This window comes from Scomber scombrus, chromosome 12 (assembly GCF_963691925.1).
Source record: "Scomber scombrus chromosome 12, fScoSco1.1, whole genome shotgun sequence".
Taxonomy (NCBI): domain Eukaryota; kingdom Metazoa; phylum Chordata; class Actinopteri; order Scombriformes; family Scombridae; genus Scomber; species Scomber scombrus.
The window spans coordinates 2210098-2231785 of NC_084981.1; the positions used below are offsets into that span (position 1 = coordinate 2210098).

The 21688-nt window shown below is 38.1% G+C and overlaps 1 protein-coding gene across 1 annotated transcript; it reads left to right on the forward strand.

Annotated features, from left to right (window-relative positions):
* The first annotated feature begins 1991 nt into the window (after positions 1-1991).
* On the forward strand, positions 1992-21085 carry eno4 (enolase 4). The gene is made up of 13 exons (XM_062430973.1): positions 1992-2159; positions 4800-4928; positions 8126-8310; positions 10562-10704; positions 13495-13664; positions 13785-13913; positions 14127-14195; positions 14765-14929; positions 15118-15243; positions 16380-16554; positions 18736-18797; positions 20154-20271; positions 21018-21085. Exons 1-13 carry the CDS (start codon positions 1992-1994, stop codon positions 21083-21085), a joined length of 1707 nt encoding a protein of 568 aa, XP_062286957.1.
* The last annotated feature ends 603 nt before the right edge of the window (positions 21086-21688 follow it).

Below are 21688 nucleotides of genomic sequence, written 5' to 3' on the forward strand. Positions count from 1 at the left end.
AATGAAGAGCATTGTGTAGTAGGTTTTTTTTTTTGTGTGTGTGTGTGTGTGCGTGTGTGTGGTTACGACTTAAGTCACTTTCAGGGACACGAACCAGTCTTAAGACCAGTTAATTGGGGACAGCTTGTGCAATTGGGGACAAAACCGTGTCCCCAGTTGGTAAAACGCCTATTTCATGGGTCAGCGGTTAAGGTAACGGTTAGGGAAAGTCTCCAAGAAATGAATGAACGTAAGTCTATGTAAATACCCCCAAAGAAGAAGGAGGAGGGGGGGGGGGGGGGGGGGGGGGGGGGGGGGGGGGTTAAGTCTTGTACCATGGCCATATTAATAGGATGAGGACGGGCTTATCATCCCTCATTTAATCCCTGCACTTGTCACTTTCATATATTTCATCAAACTTTACTTTACATTGTATGCTGCATTCAACCCCCTACTGTTGCATCATTTAATTATCTATGAACATGTCACATTTCATTTTGGTTCTTGTCACCTTCATATATATCATACACTTTATTTCTTTGTTCATATCACAGTCCATATTTCCTTTGCACGTTTAATGTTTCATATCACATTTCAAACTAATGGGAGCACTTCAGACCTTCCTCTACACCTTTAGTAATGTCTTAGATTGTCAGCAGTAGTATGATCTCTGAAGGTGACTCATTTAAGTCAATATTTCCACTTAAAAAATAAAAAAAACAATCAAACAAAAAGCTTCATTTTATTTACAAGGCCTTCAAAGTGCTCTCTGAAAGTAAGCCTGAGATGGCTTGTGTCCATGAAATGAGAAAATGAAGCTTTGTCGTAGAGCTAAACCAAACACTTAGTTAGAAATGTATGTGCTTGGAGAACAACATGTGCCAGTGTGAAGACTCTACAAATACTGACCTTTGACCTTTGACCTCGGTGCATGTTTGAAGGCCTATAATTCAGCAATAAAAGAGGGAACAGACATGAGACCAAGTGTCATGCTCTTGACCTCAGCTTTGATGTATAGTCAACATCTGGGGGGTGCTGTCAAATATAGGTTAAACATGGTTAAAATGAATGCTCACTCATTTAACAGTTAGATATTTAAAATGTGATTACACAAATGTATTTACTGTCCCCTTAAACTCCTTAATGTACTCTTCATTTTTACTGGGCAGCCACTGGTTTTTAGCTCTGGAATTTTCTTGAATGAAGTAATCCATCACATCATATCTGCTTTATTGTTGTCAAAGTTTCCATACGGACAAAGCAGATGATGTTCACTGTGATGGATTTCGCAAGTTCAGTAGTCATTCAGTAGTCATTACTGAAATTAACAGATTCAGTAGCTGCCTGGAAACTACAGCATGTATACTGGATGCTTTAAAAATTAGCAGCGGTAAATTGTGATTTCCAGAAATTGTATGTAATATAAATTGCACAAAAAACATGGTGTAATGTGGCTTGGTGTCCATGCAACATAATATATATTTTAATATATGAAGACCACAATAAACTATCATTCTTGGCCTGTATTTCAAAACACAGCAAACTATAAAAGAGTCAGCTCAGTTGGGATAACTGAACCAGCCAGTGAACCAGTAGTCTCATCAATAATTCTTCTCAAGCTTTTGTTACCTTTAACCCATTTTAGGTTCCAAACCTCAGTAAGTGTTCAAATTGTTACATCAAAATCTATAGTTTCTGCCTATTTTGAGTCATATATGGCTCATGTAGTGTCACTAATCAACATGGAGTTGCAATGACAGTCAGTTAAAATGACTACTGAGTCACATATGAATGATCATTACATTTTTGAAGTGATTAACAGAGCACTTGACAGGGTGATGGATTAAATAGCATGTTATATTGTTTTTATGTACGCATTTGATGGCAAAGATCACAGAGGGGGAAAAAAAGGGAAGCCACTGATTTCCCGGGTTCCTGCTGTCACCTGAACGGGTTGTTTCCATGGTAACAGACAACACATATCCTGCAGGGACAGTGAAGGCACCAGGACGATGTCTTATCAGAGGTTCATCAGCCGTGTTTCTCAGGAGGAACATGAATTCTACCAGATTAAAAACGCAGCTGCAGAGTTTTACCGAGTGAACAGAATCCCAGAGGAGCTAGAGAGAGTTCTGAACGAGCTGTTCCTCCACAAGCCCGGAGACGTTCACGGTTACCTGGTATGAGTTTAGCCTTACTGCACTGCTTAAATGATAGCTAACGTTGTGCTAATGTTCATTTTCTACAGTTCTGACAACACAGGTTAGCACCTGCTGCGTCAAGATAATTAAGTTAGCTGGCAGCTTTGCTAACTCTCTAATGCTACGTTAGCACCAGCTTTGTTTATACTAGTGCTGCGTTCAAGTACTGCGACAACTTCCACGACTTTTCAAACGCGCATGAAACCACCAAAATAGATCCAATATAACAAAGCAATTAGGTTTTAACAGCAAAACAAAATGTCAAAGTGGTTGTACGACAAAGAAAAGTTGTCTATCATCTCAGCATTGTTAAAAATTGTGCTTCACTTCATATTAAGGTTAGAAATAAGCTGCTACCACCAGCTGATCTCAATAGCCGAATTAAACGCTTTGGTCACAGAGGGTTGCATACCGTTATTTCTCCTTCAAGGAAAAGACAAAGTTGGAGGAAGCAAGGAAAGAAAGTGAAGAGGAGAATGAGACAGCTTAAGTAAACACAACTGAAAAATGTGTTTTCATGTGTTCAAAAGTCCAATCCTGTATTAGTAACCCTGGGGCCCCTGGGTACTGAAGCTCATGTCCCCCAAAGCAACTTTTATTTTATTCTGATTGGATAACACTGCTGTTGGGTTGAAAGCTTGTAACTTCATATTTTAACTCACATTTAACTCACATATTTTGTTTTGGACATCAATCATCAATCAATCAATCTTTATTTATAAAGCGCCAAATCACAACAAAAGTTATCTCAAGGCAGACATAGAGCAGGTCTAGCCTGTACTCTTTAATTTAAACCCAACATTCCCACATGAGCAGCACTTGGCGACAGTGGCAAGAAAAAAACTCCCTTTTAACGGAAAGAAACCTCAGACATACCAGGTTTCTGACAGTGACCACAATTATCAACATCAAGAGAATGGGTCAAACCTTGTGTCATCCCAGAGAGAGTGAGTGCTGTCAATACCAGTGTCTCAGAACTACAACTTGAATAAATGTTATTTTCATTAGTGTCATTACTTCCACCTCTAGTTTTCCTACTATGATATGTCAAAGTGTCTGTAGTGAAAAAGATATCATAAAACGTTCTATGGCCTACTTTTCTTGATTTGTATCCATGTAAAATAGTAATGAACAAATATATATGAAACAGATCAAGAAATATGAAGCACATGGACATATTCATTCTGTCAAATTAGCAGGCCAGTCTACTTTTACAAGTTGTAATCGTTTATTCAATTCCTTTAAAAAGATAATTTCTTCCATGTGTGGACCATAGCTTGTTACTGATTCTCTCCTACAGTATGGGTATGGTTGGTAAGGAAGGAAATGAGCTAGTGAATCAGCTGTGGTGATGCATATTTAGATTAAAAACCCTCAAATATTCCAGCACATAGTTTAGAGGAATGCCCTGTGGGGAAACACAGCTGACTATGAAAAACAGCTGTATTTTAGTAAAACTGAAATAGCATCCAGTCATCTCACCACGACTGAGTATAGCTCTGTAAATCATTCTGCTTCCATTTTATTCAGCAGTAGGACATATAATAATAGTGTGGGAAGTTTGGGGGGGGAAAAAAACTTAAAAAAGATTTTTCAGCTCATGTAATATTCTTTCAGCACCACTGAGGAAAGACATCCACTTTTAAAAACGTAGTTTTTGGCTATTGGCTTCAAACGTGACACAGATCACACCATAGGAAGCTCACAGTGCTTAGGGGTATTGTAGTAGTCGTCATGGAAACCTAAGTACTTTTTTCCTTTCCAGTAGATTTCATTTGATTTCTTACTGTACGATGGGACAGATGTTTTTTATGGAACTTTGTTTTCATGAGAAGCTTATTTGATTAATTTAAGTGAGTAAAACTGAGATCAAGTTAAGTTACAATTTCTAGGCTTCTATTTTCAGTTTGTAATATTTAGGTGGTGTGGATGTTTACAAACACATTCCTGTAAGGTAGTGAAGACAATAAGATAAGATATTCCTTTATTAGTCCCACCATGGGGACATTGGACAGTTGCAAAGTGGACAGTAAAAAAAATCAATAAAAAGAATAAAGATCAATAAATAATAAGTACGAAAACAATAAAAAACAATGGTAGTAAAAAAAAGTAAATGACAGTAACATTATGTACAAAAGTAAATAAGTAATATTGATGTTGAGTTGAGATTGTTATTGCACAGGTTTAAAGTGAATATATATGTATACACAATCCTACATGTCTGTGTTTTGGTCACTGAGGTTCAAAATGTCTTATTCTTCAAAATGAATGAAATAAATTATTTGTTAATAGATAATTACATTTTCACATTTTAAATACTTAACAGAAGTTGATTTAGTCATGTCATATGTCAAAAAATAACAATAGGTCTCCACAAGCAGAGTTAAAACTATATGTGAATTAGAAGTTGAAGAATGATCTTCTTGTGTGTTGTCCCTGAATGTAATGATAAGAGGTGTTTGAGCTGAGTATGCTTATTATGTATATAGTAAATGTGTTAAATACAGCTGGAGTACTCTGCAAATTGCTTATCAAGGACTTTTAATGATGACACTGTGGCTCAAAAGCTGAAAGAAATTAAGAAAATTGACTTCTTTTTTTTTTTTTTTTTAACTTTAGGCAAATTACTTTACAAACCTGTCTGCACCGCCGAGGATCAGCAGACTGAAGGGAAAGGACGTGTATGATGCAAGAGGACAACTCACTATTGAGGCAGAGGTCTTCTGCATCGTCTGCAATAAAGAACAGGTAAAACTCATCCTTTTAAAAACAATATGCTAATATATCCACACTATGTTTATAATGTATAAGTGCTGAAATTATAGCTTGCCGAATTGCTCGAGTCGTGGCTGACAATCACTCATCTGATTCAGATATTCAGTTCAGTGTATGCATTCAGCGTAAAGATTGAACTAATAAAGGTTTAACAAAGGAGATGTTATTCATTAGTGATGTGCTGATGCTTTGAAGAGACAGTGAAGGGGGGGGAGGGGGGGGGGGCTCTGATGTGAAGAGGCAGCTGGAGGCAAGAAGCAAGCATAGAAGGTAGCAATCAGAAAACAGACCGTGACCTTTGACCCCTTGCCATTTCCGTTCTTACAGTATCACAAAGGACAGAAAAATGAGACGTGACACTGGGGTCAATCAGAGCACACACCTAGGGCCTAACCAAGAGACACGCATCAACGCTCACACTCAACAGTATTACTTAGAGATACAATGTCATTGTCAGCAGGAGAAGGCCAGCTTCTCACGAGATAAAAGATAGTCTGATTATAATAATTATCATTTATATTTAAGTATCTGTTCTATATAGTGTATTCAAATATAAATAAGATCAACATTTAGCGAACAAAATAGAAACAAAGAATAAAGCAGAGATTTCAGTATGTTGTCTGATATGCATTGATGTCTATTTTATTTTTTACAGTTATAAAAGCAGTATTTTATGTATATTTGATCCTTTTTCTTAATTCACATTTAATATATACGTACATATGTTTTTGCTGTGTGTTTTTTAATTCAGTGCACTGACATCGTTCTATACAAGGGTCACCCATAAAGTTGGAATAATTTAGTTTTTAGACACATTCCTCTTTTTATTTTCTATTTATACACATCAGTAATCACCTTTGACCAGGTGCAATGAGATTGATCAATACAATTTTGAGAATATATACACTTTATCTATCATGAATAAATCACACTGTCACAATCATTTCATGGAAAGAGGTAAAAAATATTCTATTCCAACTTCATGGGCGACCGTGTATAAGATCTGCACTCCCACTCTCTCCAGCATCACCACTGACACTGTCTGTTTGCACAAAGGCACAGAGTCACTTTATAAGTTCACTCGGGTTATTCGGCACTTCTCTTGTGCTGTTTAATTTTGTTTTATTTATCTAGCTTAATTGTATTCTTCTTAGTCTTTTTAAAAATCTTTTAAAATTCTATATGTTGTGTACATCTTTGTGTCATGTGTTTCTTGAGTGTATGTTATTGTGTGTAAGGGAGAGCAACTTTAAAGTAAAAAAAGGTTGTTAGCTGAGTGTGTGCACACATTTATGTGAGACTCCTAATTACAACCAAGTGTAAAAGTAACTTTTAATAGCAGCTCTAATGTGATCACAGAATCAATCACATGCTCTGAGAAGGAACAGCCAATCAGAGAAGATAATTATTATTTCATTATGAAGTCTTTAACATTTGAAATGAAGAACATATATCTATAATAAATAAATATACAAATAGGGATGAAATAATAGGAAATTGCTTGAAATGTAAAACAAAATTGTGCTGCGAGACAGAAATCATAAATCATATAATAAGTAGAAGTTAGTTCCACACTGACGAGTGCACACAATGAAGATGCTTAGAAAGTGATTGCAAATCAAATCAATGGCAGATTTATTGTTGCTGTTTGTTTGCAGCCCTGATAAATATTAACAAAAGAAAAAATGCTGCAATATCCTATTAAATGTTCAAATACAAATAAAAGACTAAAACTATTCTTAATTGTTGTACTTCAGCTGAACAATCATATGTAGTTCAGTCAGACAGGAAACTGAGGCGTACAGACAACACACCTCTGCAGCTCTTCCACATTTAACAGTATTTGAAAGTTAAAATAAGTTGAATACTTTCTCTATTTAAGTTTGTTAGTAGAAGTGTCCAAATATGACTTTTAGCTGTTTGATAAAAAACAGGCCCAGGTTCTATCTGGTATTCAGCTTCAGCCTGGGAACACTAGCAAAATCTAGCAGACGTTCTCAGGCTACATTCATATTTATGTCAGAAATATAGTCAGTAGCATTTCCATATGTTAAGGCTGAGTTTAAAATCTTATATACTGTTCATGGATTATAGTTTTCAAGTTATTTATAGGTGAAATGCTTCAAAATGAGAGTAAGATAGGACAGCTGCAGAGTTCTGTAGGGCAGAACTTTATTGTGTTTAGTTACATGATATTCAATAAAAGAAAAGAGAAGAATTGCATAAAAAGAAAATATGGTTAGGCAGGTTGTGTTTGTGGTCAGTTTAACTTGTAAACTGGACACAGCTGTGCTCGGGTGGGGCTGACTGTCAGACTCCAGCAGTAATACTTAATGTGTAGTGACAGGAAAAACGCAGTGTTAGTAAGAAGGGATGGAGAAAGAGGGATGCTGTGAATGAAAGGAGATGAGGATGATATTAACTCATGGCCTTTCCCCTCTAAGCATACGACTGCATGTGAGGTAGAGGTGACTGTGTCAGTAGAGCAGCAGCAGAAGTGACTCAGCACATTACAGCAGAAACTTCAGGTTTATTTCAGCAGTAGAAAAATGCAAAATAATATGGCACAACTCAAATAGGGTGGATTCATGTGGGACCATATTCCATCCAATCATCCAATATCATTATATCAACAACATATATCATTATGAAATCCTCAAGATGTTTCTTTGTTTAATCAGAAGACATTTTTTAGATATTGCACTCAAAGGGAAATATAAAGGGCACATATAATCGTGGTCCTTGTGCCAAATGGTTTCAAAATGTTGGGATTTTCTAAACTTGGACAGTTCGTGCTAAAATCTGGGACACAATGTTTTAGGCTTATGCAACATTTGATGCTCAAATACTTCATAAACATAATTTAACAGTTAAGAACATTGTTTTATTCATGCCACATTTATATCCTTAACATTGATTGTGTGTAAATCCATGTCACTGACCTTTAAGTGGACTTCACAAGAGGTACTTCCTGTTTCACTATTTTCTTGCCCCATTTTATGACATCATACCCACAAAGTCATAGGATTCCTATGACATGGCACCCCTGTTTGGATTCAGCACCAATCATGTTTAATGTTGTAGGAATGAAGGAGAAGTAGAAGAACTTTGTCACAAATAGTTTGTTATTGCCCTTTTTGAAAGAGTTCTTCTCTTTTTTTGTTGTTCAGAGCACATCCTCAGCTTCCATCTCCAGCCACACAGGACCTAAGGAGACCTCACTGGACTGTAAAGCTGAGAGTAAAGAAAGGAGCGATCATGTGATGACTGCTGTCCAATGGATCAACGAACCTTTAAACAATCTGCTGAAGGAGCAAAACCCTTGTGACCAATCAGAAGCCGACCTCATCCTCAGGTAGTGTTCAATGTGTTTCAGGTCAGAGACTTGTGATTGCTCATCCGACTCTGACCACTCCACAGATCAAATTGAGATCTTTGTGCTGTTTTTTAAAAAGTAATAGTTATTATTATACATTTCATATTCCGTAACATTTTTGTAAAAGCATTTTTTTGTAAGGGGAAAAAAAGTTTTGGTGTCTTTTGTTAGAAAGCATTTGCTGGAGAGGCTTTTACAATCTGTAAGACAACAAATATCATATTATTTTTATAAAAACTTCAACTTTATTTATATAGCTCATTAAACGCAACATAGTTGATCCAAAGTGCTTCACACAGAGCAAGAACTTAAAAAAAAAAAAAAAAAAAATTAAATTGAAATCAGAAATAAAAATATATTGTCATAAAATACATAGTGACATAGTAAAAAACTGTCAAAATTCATATTTATTGGATGTATTCATGGAGCTGCTTCCTGATTAAGCAGTACACTGTCATATCATATCACTGTCATTGGAAATACTTCACCATTGGTTTATAAATGCACACTAAAAATGTTGGGAATAAGAAAGTGATGGATGGAATTACACACGACAGGGTAAACAAACAGACATAGATAAGTAAGTAGTCCCATACTTGTGCTATATAATACAATGGGGTCACATATAGTGTGTATATGTGGCGTTGACCTCCTAGAACGGGGTCACGCCGAGGTTAACGCTTTACACTTGTTTGCCTATTGTCACAGCTTATCATATCATCATGATGCACTGAGCTCCTCTGATTGGTTGCTTTTTTTGCGTTATGTCTCATGACCCAACGGAGAAACTCAATGAGTAAGTAAGCATCAGTGTTGAGTGTGAGGGTACGAGGGGGTCGGTGGGAAGGAGGGAAGTGTCATATTCATATTGTGGTGCCTATCTTGTGATGGATTCAATTTTGGGACCAGGTATAAAAAGTATATCACATGTTATATAAACTGTAGTTTTAATCTTGGATGCAGCATATATTATGTATGTTATCCTTATATCCTTAACCCTTACACACTGTTCAACGTCAAATGTGACCCGTTTTGACATTTAACAGCTGTAAAAACACCCCAAATTTCTTTTACTCTGAAATTTGATGACTTTTCCTAAAGTGGCCCAAAATGCAAAAAAAGGAGAATATTTTAAAATGTTATACTTTTGTAAAGGTGCTATAAAATGTTGTATTGACATGTGTTTTGGTGAAATGAATAGTTTTAATAAGATAGTAGTTATGAGGATTTCTTTTTATGATGTAGCAGTGAAGACTGATGGCTCTAATGGTTATACAATAAACCCCACACTTCCATAAAGTTCTTGTTATTTTCACTTTACATAAAATACATTTCCATCATTACTGCTATGTTATATTTTCATGTCTTAGGTAAAATAGGACATGATATTGTGTGATAGGAGATGTTTAGTGGTGTAAAAGCTAAAAAATACACTCTCTCTGCTCTCTGAAACATGAATCAAGGTTTAGATCAACTATTGATGCTTTCTAAACACATCTGTGGTTCAACATTTGGTAGAGACACTTTTTATGAGGAGATTCTTAGACTGCATACACCCACATAATGTCTGCAGTGATATAGTCTAGATTTCCAAACTTATGCTTTCTAGCTAGGAAAAAAAAAAAAAAAAAAAAAAAAAAAAATATATATATATATATATATATATATATATATGGAGAGAGAGAGAGAGAGAGAGAGAGAGAGAGAGAGAGAGAGAGAGAGAGAGAGAGATAGAGAGAGATAGAGGGAGAGAGAGAGAGAGAGAGAGAGACTTAGCTGATAATATGTAGCTTTTTTTCTTGTTGCTACTTTTTGATGTAGTACACAGTGATGAGTGTGCTATAAAGGCAGGTCACAGTGGTAAACTAAACAATGATGAGCAGCAGGAGAGTTCAGGCTCTGTTTCTATAGTGAAGTACAGACACGATGTTGGATTTTACACTAGATATCAAGTCCTCAAGAGAAAAGCCTGTTTTATTTGTACCGCTGATATCTAACTGAACTCCCCAGGTGTTTATAAGACTGAAAGAATTTAATGTTAGTACCATGATGTGTATGGATGGCAGGATGATTTAAAAACAATGTGTTCTCGAGAATAATCAGAACCTACACACTTACATTTTCATTTGATTTCTTACTGCATTTTTTTTTTTTTGCCATGAAGAATTATGGTAACAGCTTATCGTTGTCATGAGCCCAAAATGTAATATTTTGTTCTGGACTTTTGCAGTAATTTCTTCATGGCCCACTACCTGGAGGAGAAGAAAGCCCGGAACAGGGAGTCGGAAGAGAGTCGTTCACCCAGCCAGTCTGATGTGCTTCTTCCTTCTCCACCACCCGCACAGAATAAAGACAAGAAGAGTGCTGATAAAGGTAACGCAGTGATTCATCATGAAAGAGTACTGCTTAATGTAAATATCATAAGCTCTTTCACCAGTTAACAAATACACAAGCAAGCACAAGCCTGTGTGTTTTTCATAAAAGCTTCCTAATGGAGAAAAAATAGATTCCATTAACACTGTTTCCATCAGATCACTGCTTGGTAAAATGTAGGATTTGTATACTTCATATTCCCCTGCCTCCTCATGTTTAATAGTAGTCTTTGCTATGGATGACAATGTAGCTGCAAAGCAAATTCAAAAGAGTTAAGTAAAGTGAGAGGATGAATAATGACATTGTGGAGCTCAAACATGGTTTAAAAGTATATTTTCACAATGGACTGGCCTGAAAGAGAACTTTGCATTTTGTGCTTCAGTTACTTGAACTAAGCTTTACAGAGACATTCATGTAAATAAGGAGGACCTCAACATATGAATGGACTGAGCAAGTATATGACCTCACAAAACACACTAATCCAATGTAAACTGGTCACATTAGGAAAAGCCTGACTACAGGAAATGTGTATGTGATGTTTTTACAGCTTTCAAATGTGAAATTGGGTCAAATTTGGGAGGGGGTGTCACAGTATGCCTTTACAAATGCAAAAATGTAAAAGAAAAAAAAAGAAAGAAAAAGAGGACAAGCTAAAAGACAGAAAACAGCAGTAAATGGGTCCTGCTACCAAGACAGTGATACAACTTATGCCTCTGTGCCATTGAGCTCCATTGTTGAATTATACAAAATAGTGCCATACCATTGCATTGTGTGATTCCTTCACTGTGATAAAACTAGCACCTTTCATCTCCTCAAAGCAGCAAAGTAAGATCACATGGAGTTACTCTTCTGTTTGAATTGTTTCTGGACAGCAGTGAAGTTTAATGACCCAAAGAAATAAGCTCTGTTAGACTATACAGATGATATGTATCAGGATAAACTTACTGCTGACATAGTTCTAATAAAATACAAAAAAGATGTAATACCAGCTAAACTGTTTAGTCTTAGAAGTGTTACAACGTGTTAGTGGAGAGTTAGTGAGTACACTCTTGATTTTTGTGACCCTGCCAACAAATTAATTAGGAGTGTTGGAACGCTGCAGAAGTGTGATATCATTTACATACATATGCATGACCACGCAAGCCCAGAGAGCCTTTACTTCTGCAGCGATGTTATTAGGCAGCTTTCTCCTCATTATTAGACAACTCTCCGCTCATTATTAGGCAGCGTCCCCTTCATTATACACAGTAATGGAAAGTCTGTGCTTTTGGATTCAGCGTCTCGGTGTTGTGATGTTGAGTTTGGTGCACACACCACGTTTAGAAAATGTATTCCCTTATACAAATACATACACAAAAGAGACCTGGAATGGCATCAACACATATTCAGTCTCTTTTTCTTCTAACCTTGTGCTCTACTACTGTGTATGGACTATAATACTGGCACACACACACACAAGTGCTGCTTACACTCAGGATTCCATTACTTTAGCAACTTCCTTATCTCTTCAATAAATACACTTTATAATCACTATGGTGTATAAACAGGGTTGTGAAGGTTGCTTTGGAAATGTAATAGATTACAGATTACTAGTTACTCTGTTTAAAATGTAATAAGTAATGTAACTACTTCAAAGTAATGTAACTTATTACATGTGATGACTTTTTGATGACTTTTCTAATGTTCTAACCAATGTTATCAGCTGTTAGGGTAAGTATTCCCATTAAACACCAACATCTAAGTCCAGCTGTTTATCATGGATACTGACATGATTTATAAGAGAGATCATTTCTTATAAAGCAACATTTATCTCTCATTTGAAAATGTATTCATTAGTTCATGTAGATTTTAAAATATAAAATAAATATTTTATTGAAAAAGTCAAAAGTCTGGGATGGACTTCATTGGTACTGTGACCATTTAAGCCAACATCATGATTTATTTACAAAATATAAAACAAATATTGATTTCAAAGAATTAAAAACAGAAATATATGTATTTAGTAACATGTTGAATATTAAAACATGAGGAAAAAAACCCTCCTGAGTAAAATCTTAAAGGTGTGACTTCAGATGTATCCAGATTGTAATCATCAACATTTCCATCAGTAACTGTAATTTAATGACACTTTTTTTTTCTCAGTAACTGTAACAGATTACACTTACATTTATCTTATAATTAAATGATGTAATGCTGTTACATGGAACTAACACTGTGTATATAGAGTACATTTAGTTTTTCATGCATCATTCAGTAAATCTCGTTGCTCTATAAAAGTGTGTTGGTGTGGATCTCTTCGTCTCACAAGAATGAGGCTCAAGCATTTGAGTTGTGGATTTGAAGAGCTTTTCTTAGCAAAGAAAAACTAACATGCAAATTAAAGGTCCATATGTGCAGTCGGGGTTTCAGACGCCATGGTACGTTCCAGTTGTACTCTCTGAAAAGTCGGACGTACCCCACCAGCCCCAACCTCAAAATCCAAGATGGTAGCCCCGTGTATCAACAGTGTGAAAGTTGTAGTAATATCCTAAATAAAGTTTTTAACACTTTACCTGAAATGACCTTACAACACCTTATAATCTTCACTTTGGGGGTCCCTAGACCCTTAAACAACCAACCACTGCAAGTGACGGTGAAAATCCAACCAAATCATCGTCAATTAGCAGTTAGCAGTTAGCTTCATTTCACTTATCAAATTTTCGGGGGAAATTTGACAACACCTGAAAGCCCACATTTGTCACATTAATGTCTGCACTCTAGTTCGTAACACTCTCATTTTTTATCCCACAGCCAAAAAAAGCAACGCTGCAGAGAAGCCTTTTCATCCAGCAGAGCCACCAGAACCAGTGCTGCTAGGAAGCCTGGCCATTGGCTCAGTGTCTCTGGCTCTGGCTAAAACTGGGGCACGAATAAAGGGCGTCCCTCTTTACAAGCACATAGCGGCTCTACGGAACCAAGAGGTCAGACCACACACACACACACACGCACACACACACACACGCACACACACACGCTTGTACATTCACACCAACGCTACATCCGGTACAAAACGTGATGATGTCTTTAATGATTTCATTCAGGCTCCAGCACAGTTTCACATCCCCGTCTCCTTGGTAACTTTGCTGAGCTGTGGGAAGACTTCTCCTGGAAAACTCAGCTTACTGGAGGAAGTCATCCTGATCCCCAAAGTCGGACAACGAGTCAAACAAGTACTCTTCACTCTTCAGCCACTCTCCGTGTAGTTGTTCCATACAGAAAGCAGTTGGAATAGACTAAAAGTTATTGCTTTTTGTGCAAGTTCCTCTGCTTCCTTTGTTGTTGCTTTGATGTGGTTTATTATTGGGGAGGAACCTCAGCTCTTCTTTATTTAATTTTCACTATGGCATTTACGAAACGCACTGAACTGTGAATTTCTTCAACAGATCATCACAATGACCCTTGAGTTACAGAAGGAGATGATGAGAATAATGAATACTTCATCAAAAGCCGGGGTGAGGGACGCTGCTATTTATTCACAGGGAGAAAAGGGAAGGAGTTTTGACAGACTTTATGGGAGCGCAGAACATAAGAGGTGGAGGCAGGATTCAAAGCTTTTTTCTGTTACTGAGCTTTCCTAAAAGATACACAAAAAATAAAAAGAAGAAGAGATCTATATTTGATTTTCATGGCTAATCTTCAAATGAACCCAGGTTTGAAATGATTATTAAAGCATTCCGTACTGTCCATGCAGCATTTGCACTGTATACACAGTTATCTCCTGCATTGTTCAACGACCCCTAGCACTTACATTCAGAACGTGAACAGTGGAGACTGTGAGCGAAACACATTCGTCTTCTAATAACCTTGCAAAACCAACTGTCTCATTCAGACTTATGAATAAATACTCATCCAGCGTCATTCACATGGAGCTTCAGCTAAACTACTTTTTAACCCACGTATCCAAAGTGGAGAGATGTAAAGAACATTGTAGGTTAATGTGTTTTTTTTACAGATCAATGTGTTGAAATGCACAGTGCCTAACAGCAGTTGTTAACAAGGTGAATCGTGTCTTTGCTCCGAGGCCACTCAGACCGTCATGTGCGACAACGGAGCTCCAGCTGTGAGCTACGAGCGACCGGAGCAGCCTCTGGATCTGATCACCGAAGCCTGCGCTAACCTTGGACTGGCACTGGGAACAGAGATCCATCTGGCGTTTAATTGTGCCGCCCCTGAATTAATGGACTACGTAAGTCGAGGAAAGATAGAGGCTCGTTTTCTGTAAGCCGAGGTGTCGGGAGTCCTTGTGTTAAATTGATTCTTTATGCATACAGCTGCAGACGTCAGTTCACATGACAATACAGTTCAGACACAGCTGACGGAGACAACAAGCAGCAGGGAGGACTGACTTTGTTTATTCTTCTTCTTTCCTGTCAGTCTAAAGGAAAGTATGAAATTGCAACAGGAGTTTTAAAGTCTCCTGATGAATTAGTGGACATGTACCAAACCCTCATCAGCAAATACCCAGCAGTGGTGGCCGTGATTGATCCATTTAGGAGAGAGGTACGTTTAAAACACAATCATTCTTCTTCCATCATTTCCAAGACAACAACCTTACAGTATAATGGAGGAAAATTGTAAAGCAGAGAAGTTAATAGTATTCAGGTAACAAGGTCAATGACGTTATTTTATACTTTCCTCATCCTTAACAAATCTCTCAAAATCATATATGTGTATTTTAAGACTTCTCTCCCTATCTGTGACACTCAACCCAAAACCAGTCACTTCCTACTGAAGACTTGAAACATTAAACATAGGTCACAAATGTAAAGATTCATTATTTAAAAACAGCTGGTCACTGTAGTTATAAGCAAACACTACTCTAACAGGAGGAAATAGGCATTTTAGGGACTATTTTGTGCAGGGGATGAAACTAAATTTAGGGCTCTGGTGAGTATTTCTGGCAGCAGCACAGTATGTGTGTTTGAGTCAAAATAAACTATAGTGTGTGTTCATGGAGATGAAGGAATGAAGCACTTGCAGCAGTGTCTCAATGATGTGTTTAATAGTTTTTGAACAACAGCGGAAGTCTACAATATAAAGGAATAAGATATAGGACTAGGATACAGTCATTGCTGGTTGGTCATAAAACAGAATACATACCTGATGCAGAATATCACCAGGCTTATCCTTTAAGGCCTATCACATGTATATATTCACATATGATCCGGTAGCTCTCAGTGTCTGTTAATGGAGTTATATCACTGGCCTGAGAAACTGGTGTTCCTCCACCAGAAACATACACACAACAATTCATCTCAGTTATTAGCTCAGTTGTCAGAAGTGTAGTCAAACTGTATTAAATGATTGAAAGGTTGTATCATATGCAGACTGACGTATATATAACATAAGCTGAAAACTAGCCTGCAACCATGAGTTGAGATCAAGTTACCCTGACATGTGGCTAGCTTGTGTGGTTAGCTTCAGGCCATTGTTGCCATAGTTAAAGATGGGGACTTGCTAATCCTCCTTTGGCGTTAACATCTGATTTACTCTGATCAGCTGATATCCAACCACATGTCACCAACCGATCTCCTGTAATAAACATCTATGTGGCATTTCTCTGTATGTACTCTTGTTTATTTGTGTATGATCATTTATACGCTGTGTGTCTTATCCCTGTGTGTGTGTGCCCTAAGGACACAGAGCAGTGGGAAAAGCTGAGCAGTGTGATTGGAGACTCATGTTCACTGCTCTCTGACATCACCTACAAGCCACAGGCTGCACCCCTACCAGGAGTCAGAGGTCACATCCTAAAACACACGAATGAGACAACAGTCAGCGACCTGATCCGCATCACATCAGAGCAACCAGGTAACACATGTGCTGTGATGACCAGAAGGAAAAGATGGGGAACAAAAGGAGAAGCTGATATTTAGAACATATATGATACATTTGCTCTTTCAATCTTTCATTTGACTTTTTATCATAGACCACCACAGTCAGGTAGAGTTGACAGGAAATGGCTAATAAGGAGATTACTGAGTTACATTCATTAGGCTGAGGATGTCACAGGCCTAAACTTAGTGAGCTAGAACATTCCCCTGGAGCAACTGGATGAATCTGGGTGGGGAAAGTGAAGAGTCAACACCTTTCCCTCCCTCATTACCACCACTGAGGTGCCCTTGAGCAAGGCCCTTAACCCCACCCGCTCCAGTGGGGTTGCTCAGTGGATCAGACTGTGGTTTTCCTGGGCAGCTTTCAGGTGTGAATGTGTGTAACTGTGTGAATGTCATCAAGGAAAAGAGAACATTGCTCTCAATGAAATTCCCCTGGATAAATACAGGTTTAACCCTCCTGTTGTCCTCGAGTCAAGGAAAGAAGGAAGGATGGAAGGAAGGAAACATGGAAGGATGGAAGGAAGGAAGGAAAGATGGAAGGATGGAAGGAAAGATGGAAGGATGGAAGGAAGGAAGAAAAGATGGAAGGATGGAAGGAAGGGAGGAAGAGGGAAGGAAAGGAGGAAGGAAGGATGGAAGGGAGGAAGAAAGAAGTAAAGGAGGGAGGAAGAAGGAAGGAAGGAAAGATGGAAGGATGGAAGGAAGGAAGGAAGGAAGGAAGGCAGGAAAGAAAGATGGAACGATGGAAGGAAGGAAGGGATGAAGGAAGGAAGGAGGGAGGAAGGAAAGAGAGAGAAAGAGGGAGGAAGGAAGGAAGGAAAGAAGGAACAGTCAAAACAGACCTGGGTCAATTTGACCCGGGAGGACGACACAAGGGTTAAAATTGTATTTTAAAATTATTTTTCTAAAATAACAACCTTCACTTCCCCACACTGCTCCTGCATTCACTACAAAACTCATGAATTTAGTACAAATTTCCATTTAATATGAATTTGAGGTTCTGGCACAGGTCATCACATCAGATACAGATCTGTGTTCTATTTGTTCAGATTAGTTTAAACTCTACTAAACTTAAATGCAAAATACAGTTATTGAAGCCATGGCAACCTGAGCTTCATGTACAGTATGTATAATTAAATAAGGTGGACGGCCTTTGTGTACAAGAAACAACCTGTAATCTAACACCTCCATAATGTCATACTAATAGTAATGATGATAATAGTATACTTAATGCTTGTTGCTTCTTTGGGTGATATTAACAAGTCATTCTCCTTGATAAAACCTTCCTAACGCTCAGTATTATGAGTGAATATATGCACAAATCCAGGCCTCCATCCTCCAGCCGTACACTTAAAGCATTCCAAGCACTAATATTTTCACCAAATACTCCTAAATTCTTTGTTTCTGTCAAACACCTCTTGCATATTTCTCTCTGAAGTTTGCTGTCCTTGATCTGAGAAGCACCGCATTCAGCTGCACTATGCTGGAAAATGTATTTTGTCTCTGGCCCAGTACTCACTAATGATCCTGATGAACTTATTAGAAAGGTTGTTTTGTGTTTGTCAGAGAGCCTTCCTCCTAGTTCACACAGGTCATACGGAACTGACCATTTATAACAAATGGTTCAGAGTTAGATTTAGAAGAAAGGACTCTGCTCTAATAATTTGAGCTTCATCCCAGCACTGTAAACACATACATGAACATTCATTCTCAGTTAATGTAACTGTGTCACTAATATACTAAATACACTGTATATAAAGAGGAGGTGGTTGAAGTTGCTATTGCTGTTATTCTGCATGAATATGATTTGATGTTATTATTCAGCTGTCAGCCAAACAGCTACTGCAAATCGGACTTTAGAGCTCTGCTAAAGCTAATGCTACCTCAAGATGTTACTATTAATATTAAAATCACACTTATTTTCCACCATCCATGCTAATTGTTTGTGTGTGTGTGTGTGTGTGTGTGTGTGTGTGTGTATGTGTGTGTTTGTGTGTGTGTGTGTGTGTCTGTGTGTGTGTGTGTGTGTGTGTGTGTGTGTGTGTGTGTGTGTGTGTGTGTGTGTGTACATGCGTGTGTGTGTGTGTGTGTGTGTGTGTGTGTGTGTGTGTGTGTGTGTGTGTGTGTGTGTGTGTATACGTGTGTGTTGCTACAGGTGCAGTGTTAATAGGAACAACATGCAGTGAGCCCTGCAGTGATGACTCTCTGTCAGATGTGGTGAGTCTTTCCTCAGGACATTTGTGTATCTCTTACCATGTTGTGTGTATTCAGTGTATATGTATTCACAGTAGAACATGCTTCCAAAGCAGCAGCCATGTATAGTCATGTATGTGCTGTGCATTCTGAGAGTCACAAACCATCTACCATTGTTTAACCTGTCTGTATGCTGCATATGTGTGGTTATATCCATATAGATGATGAAAGAGGCTGTGACTGGACATTACTGTATTCCCTTGTTAATAATCACTTTTCTGATGCATATCCCGATTATACATCAGAAGTTCTTGTTTACAAGCTACATGATGGCAAACTAAATACTAAAACAATAACTGTGAACTTTAGTGAAACCACTGTGTCCAAATATTATTTTGTTTAATCATTCAAAACTTAACAAATTTAATATTTTGCTCAACAAGTGTGCGTGTGCTGTCATTCTTTGAATTTAAATGTAATTTGCTTTAACATGTGGTTATCAAAGCAATGAAATTCCTGAGGTTTTAAGTGTCTAAATACTTTTTGGGGTCACTGTATGTAAAGATTACACTCTATCAAAAGCTGCAATATGTCAGTTTAGTCTCTGGGAAACTTTAATGAACATTTTACACTGGTTTCTGACATTTTATAGACCAAAAATGAATGAACTGATAGTAGAAAGAATGATGAGTTACTATTTTTTAGTATTATTTACTCACCAGTAAACAAAACAAAACCACACTAGGGCTGGACTATATGAGCAGAATGAAATATCACAATATGTTTGACCAAATAAATCCATATCAATATTTTGACCATATGACCATATTTTGACATCGGTGCTTTCACTAAATATTTACACAGTGAGATTTTTGATAAATAATCATCAGTAATGTGGATATAATGACAGAGTGGATGAAGGCAGATAATAGAACAGTCTGTTAAGCTCATCATATCACCATATACACAATCTAAGACGATATCTATAAAGTATAACCATATCAATATAATATGGATTTATTGGCCACCCCTACTACATACCTATAACACCACAGGGGTCAGAAACTTTATAACCTAACTTTAGCCTTTAGCTGCTTTCACCTCCACTTGACTCACACACTCGTCTCTTCTAGGTGTAGAGAAGACACACCTCACTATATTCCTCCTATCTGCTTCTACTTCCATCCACTAACTAAATACAACAGACACTTATGAGAAAGACTGTCCTCATGTCTTTTCTCTGTGTGTGTGTGTGTGTGTGTGTGTCTGTGTGTGTGTGTGTGTGTGTGTGTGTGTGTGTGTGTGTGTGTGTGTGTGTGTGTGTGTGTGTGTGTGTGTGTGTGTGTGTGTGTGTGTGTGTCTCTTCTTCTCCTCCCTCAGGCTGTGGGTCTGGGTCTGGACTATATCAAACTGGGAGGTCTGAGCGGTGCTGAGAGGATGACTAAATACAACCAGCTGATTTGTATAGAGGAAGAACTGGCCCGACAGGGAATGCTGGGTATGTTTTTTTATACTCCTCCCTTGTTCCTCTTCTCTTTTTTTTTAACAGAACAGAGAAAGAGGAGGCCAGACAAAGCAGAGAGAGAGAGAGAGAGAGAGAGAGAGAGAGAATGAGAGGGAGAGAGAGAGGGAGAGAGAGGAGAGATGAGAGAGCGAGAGAGAGAGAGAGAGAGAGAGAAGAGAGAGAGAGAGAGAGAGAGAGAGAGAGAGAGAGAGAGAGAGAGAGAGAGAGAGAGAGAGAGAGAGAGAGAGAGAGAGAGGTAGTAATGCCTGAGCTTGAGAACACATCTCTCTGTTTCTCTGTGTGTTGGATATGAAAGGAAACTGTGTGTGAGGAATCATACAAGTGTGTATGTGTGTGTGTGTGTGGGAGTGAGTGGAAGAATGAAAACCCTTACCTTGGATCTGTTAATTGGCTGCATAATTACAGGCAGGACAAATACTTTCCCATCCATCACCCCCCCCCCCCCCCCCCCCCCCCCAAAAAAAAAAAAAAAAAAAAGGGAGGCAGGGACACTGGAGGGCTAATGAGAGATGAGCACATGTTTGTGAGATCTATTCCATCCTAAAAAAAGTTGATGTAAGATGTTTATGGGTATTATATTCCTGTGTTGATACTACGAGCTGAAGCTCGGTGAAAGGCTCAGTGTGTGTCACAAAACATCATTTCAGTCCAGTTATCTGAGGCGTCTGCCATCCAGCTTTTGTCCTTTCGCTTATTTCACGAGTCCGTCTCGTCCACAGTCTCCAAGGAGCAGCACCCCCCTCCGCTGTTCCCTGAAAAGCCACAGGAGCAGTCGACCGCAGCCTGAACAAACACTGCTTCCATCGTCTGCTTGTATGAAGAAAATATTTAGATTATTTAGATATTTATAAAGACTTCACATGTGTTGGTGCCACCTCTACCTGTTTGACTGTGATGATTTCATTCTGCTGTTCTCACTTACTTTCAGGTCAGGATTTCCCTTCTTTATACCACCGAGTTGATTATACAAGCAGTGCATTATTTTAGTGCTAACATTCAGTTTGGTTTAAAAATCAGAAGGGGGGGGTGGGGGGGGGGGGGGGGGGGGGAATCAATATGAAGCTATTCAGAGAGAGGCTAAGTGCTTAAACATGACCTTCAATAAAGCAGTTTGGAAAAACCCCGCAAAACCTCTCGTCACCACTTCAGGTATATATGAGCTATATCATCAGGTGCTGTGTGCCAGACATCCTTAAACAAACACAGGTCTGCTTACAGGTCACAATCAATCATCTCGGAAAGAAGAAGAAACAAAAAAAACAGCACTCGTGAGCCGTAACACAGCTGCTGAAAAAGTGGTGAACAGCAACATGTGAGCCTTCAGTATTCACACAGGGGAGAAACACAGTCATTCACTTTCATCTGAACACATACTCACTTTTTAGATTTG

Coding starts and splice junctions, on each gene's coding strand:
- eno4 (XM_062430973.1), top strand. CDS start 1,992: ATGTCTTATCAGAGGTTCATCAGCCGTGTTTCTCAGGAGGAACATGAA. Junction 2,160..4,799: donor GAGACGTTCACGGTTACCTG/GTATGAGTTTAG, acceptor TTTTAACTTTAG/GCAAATTACTTTACAAACCT. Junction 20,272..21,017: donor GGCCCGACAGGGAATGCTGG/GTATGTTTTTTT, acceptor TCTCGTCCACAG/TCTCCAAGGAGCAGCACCCC.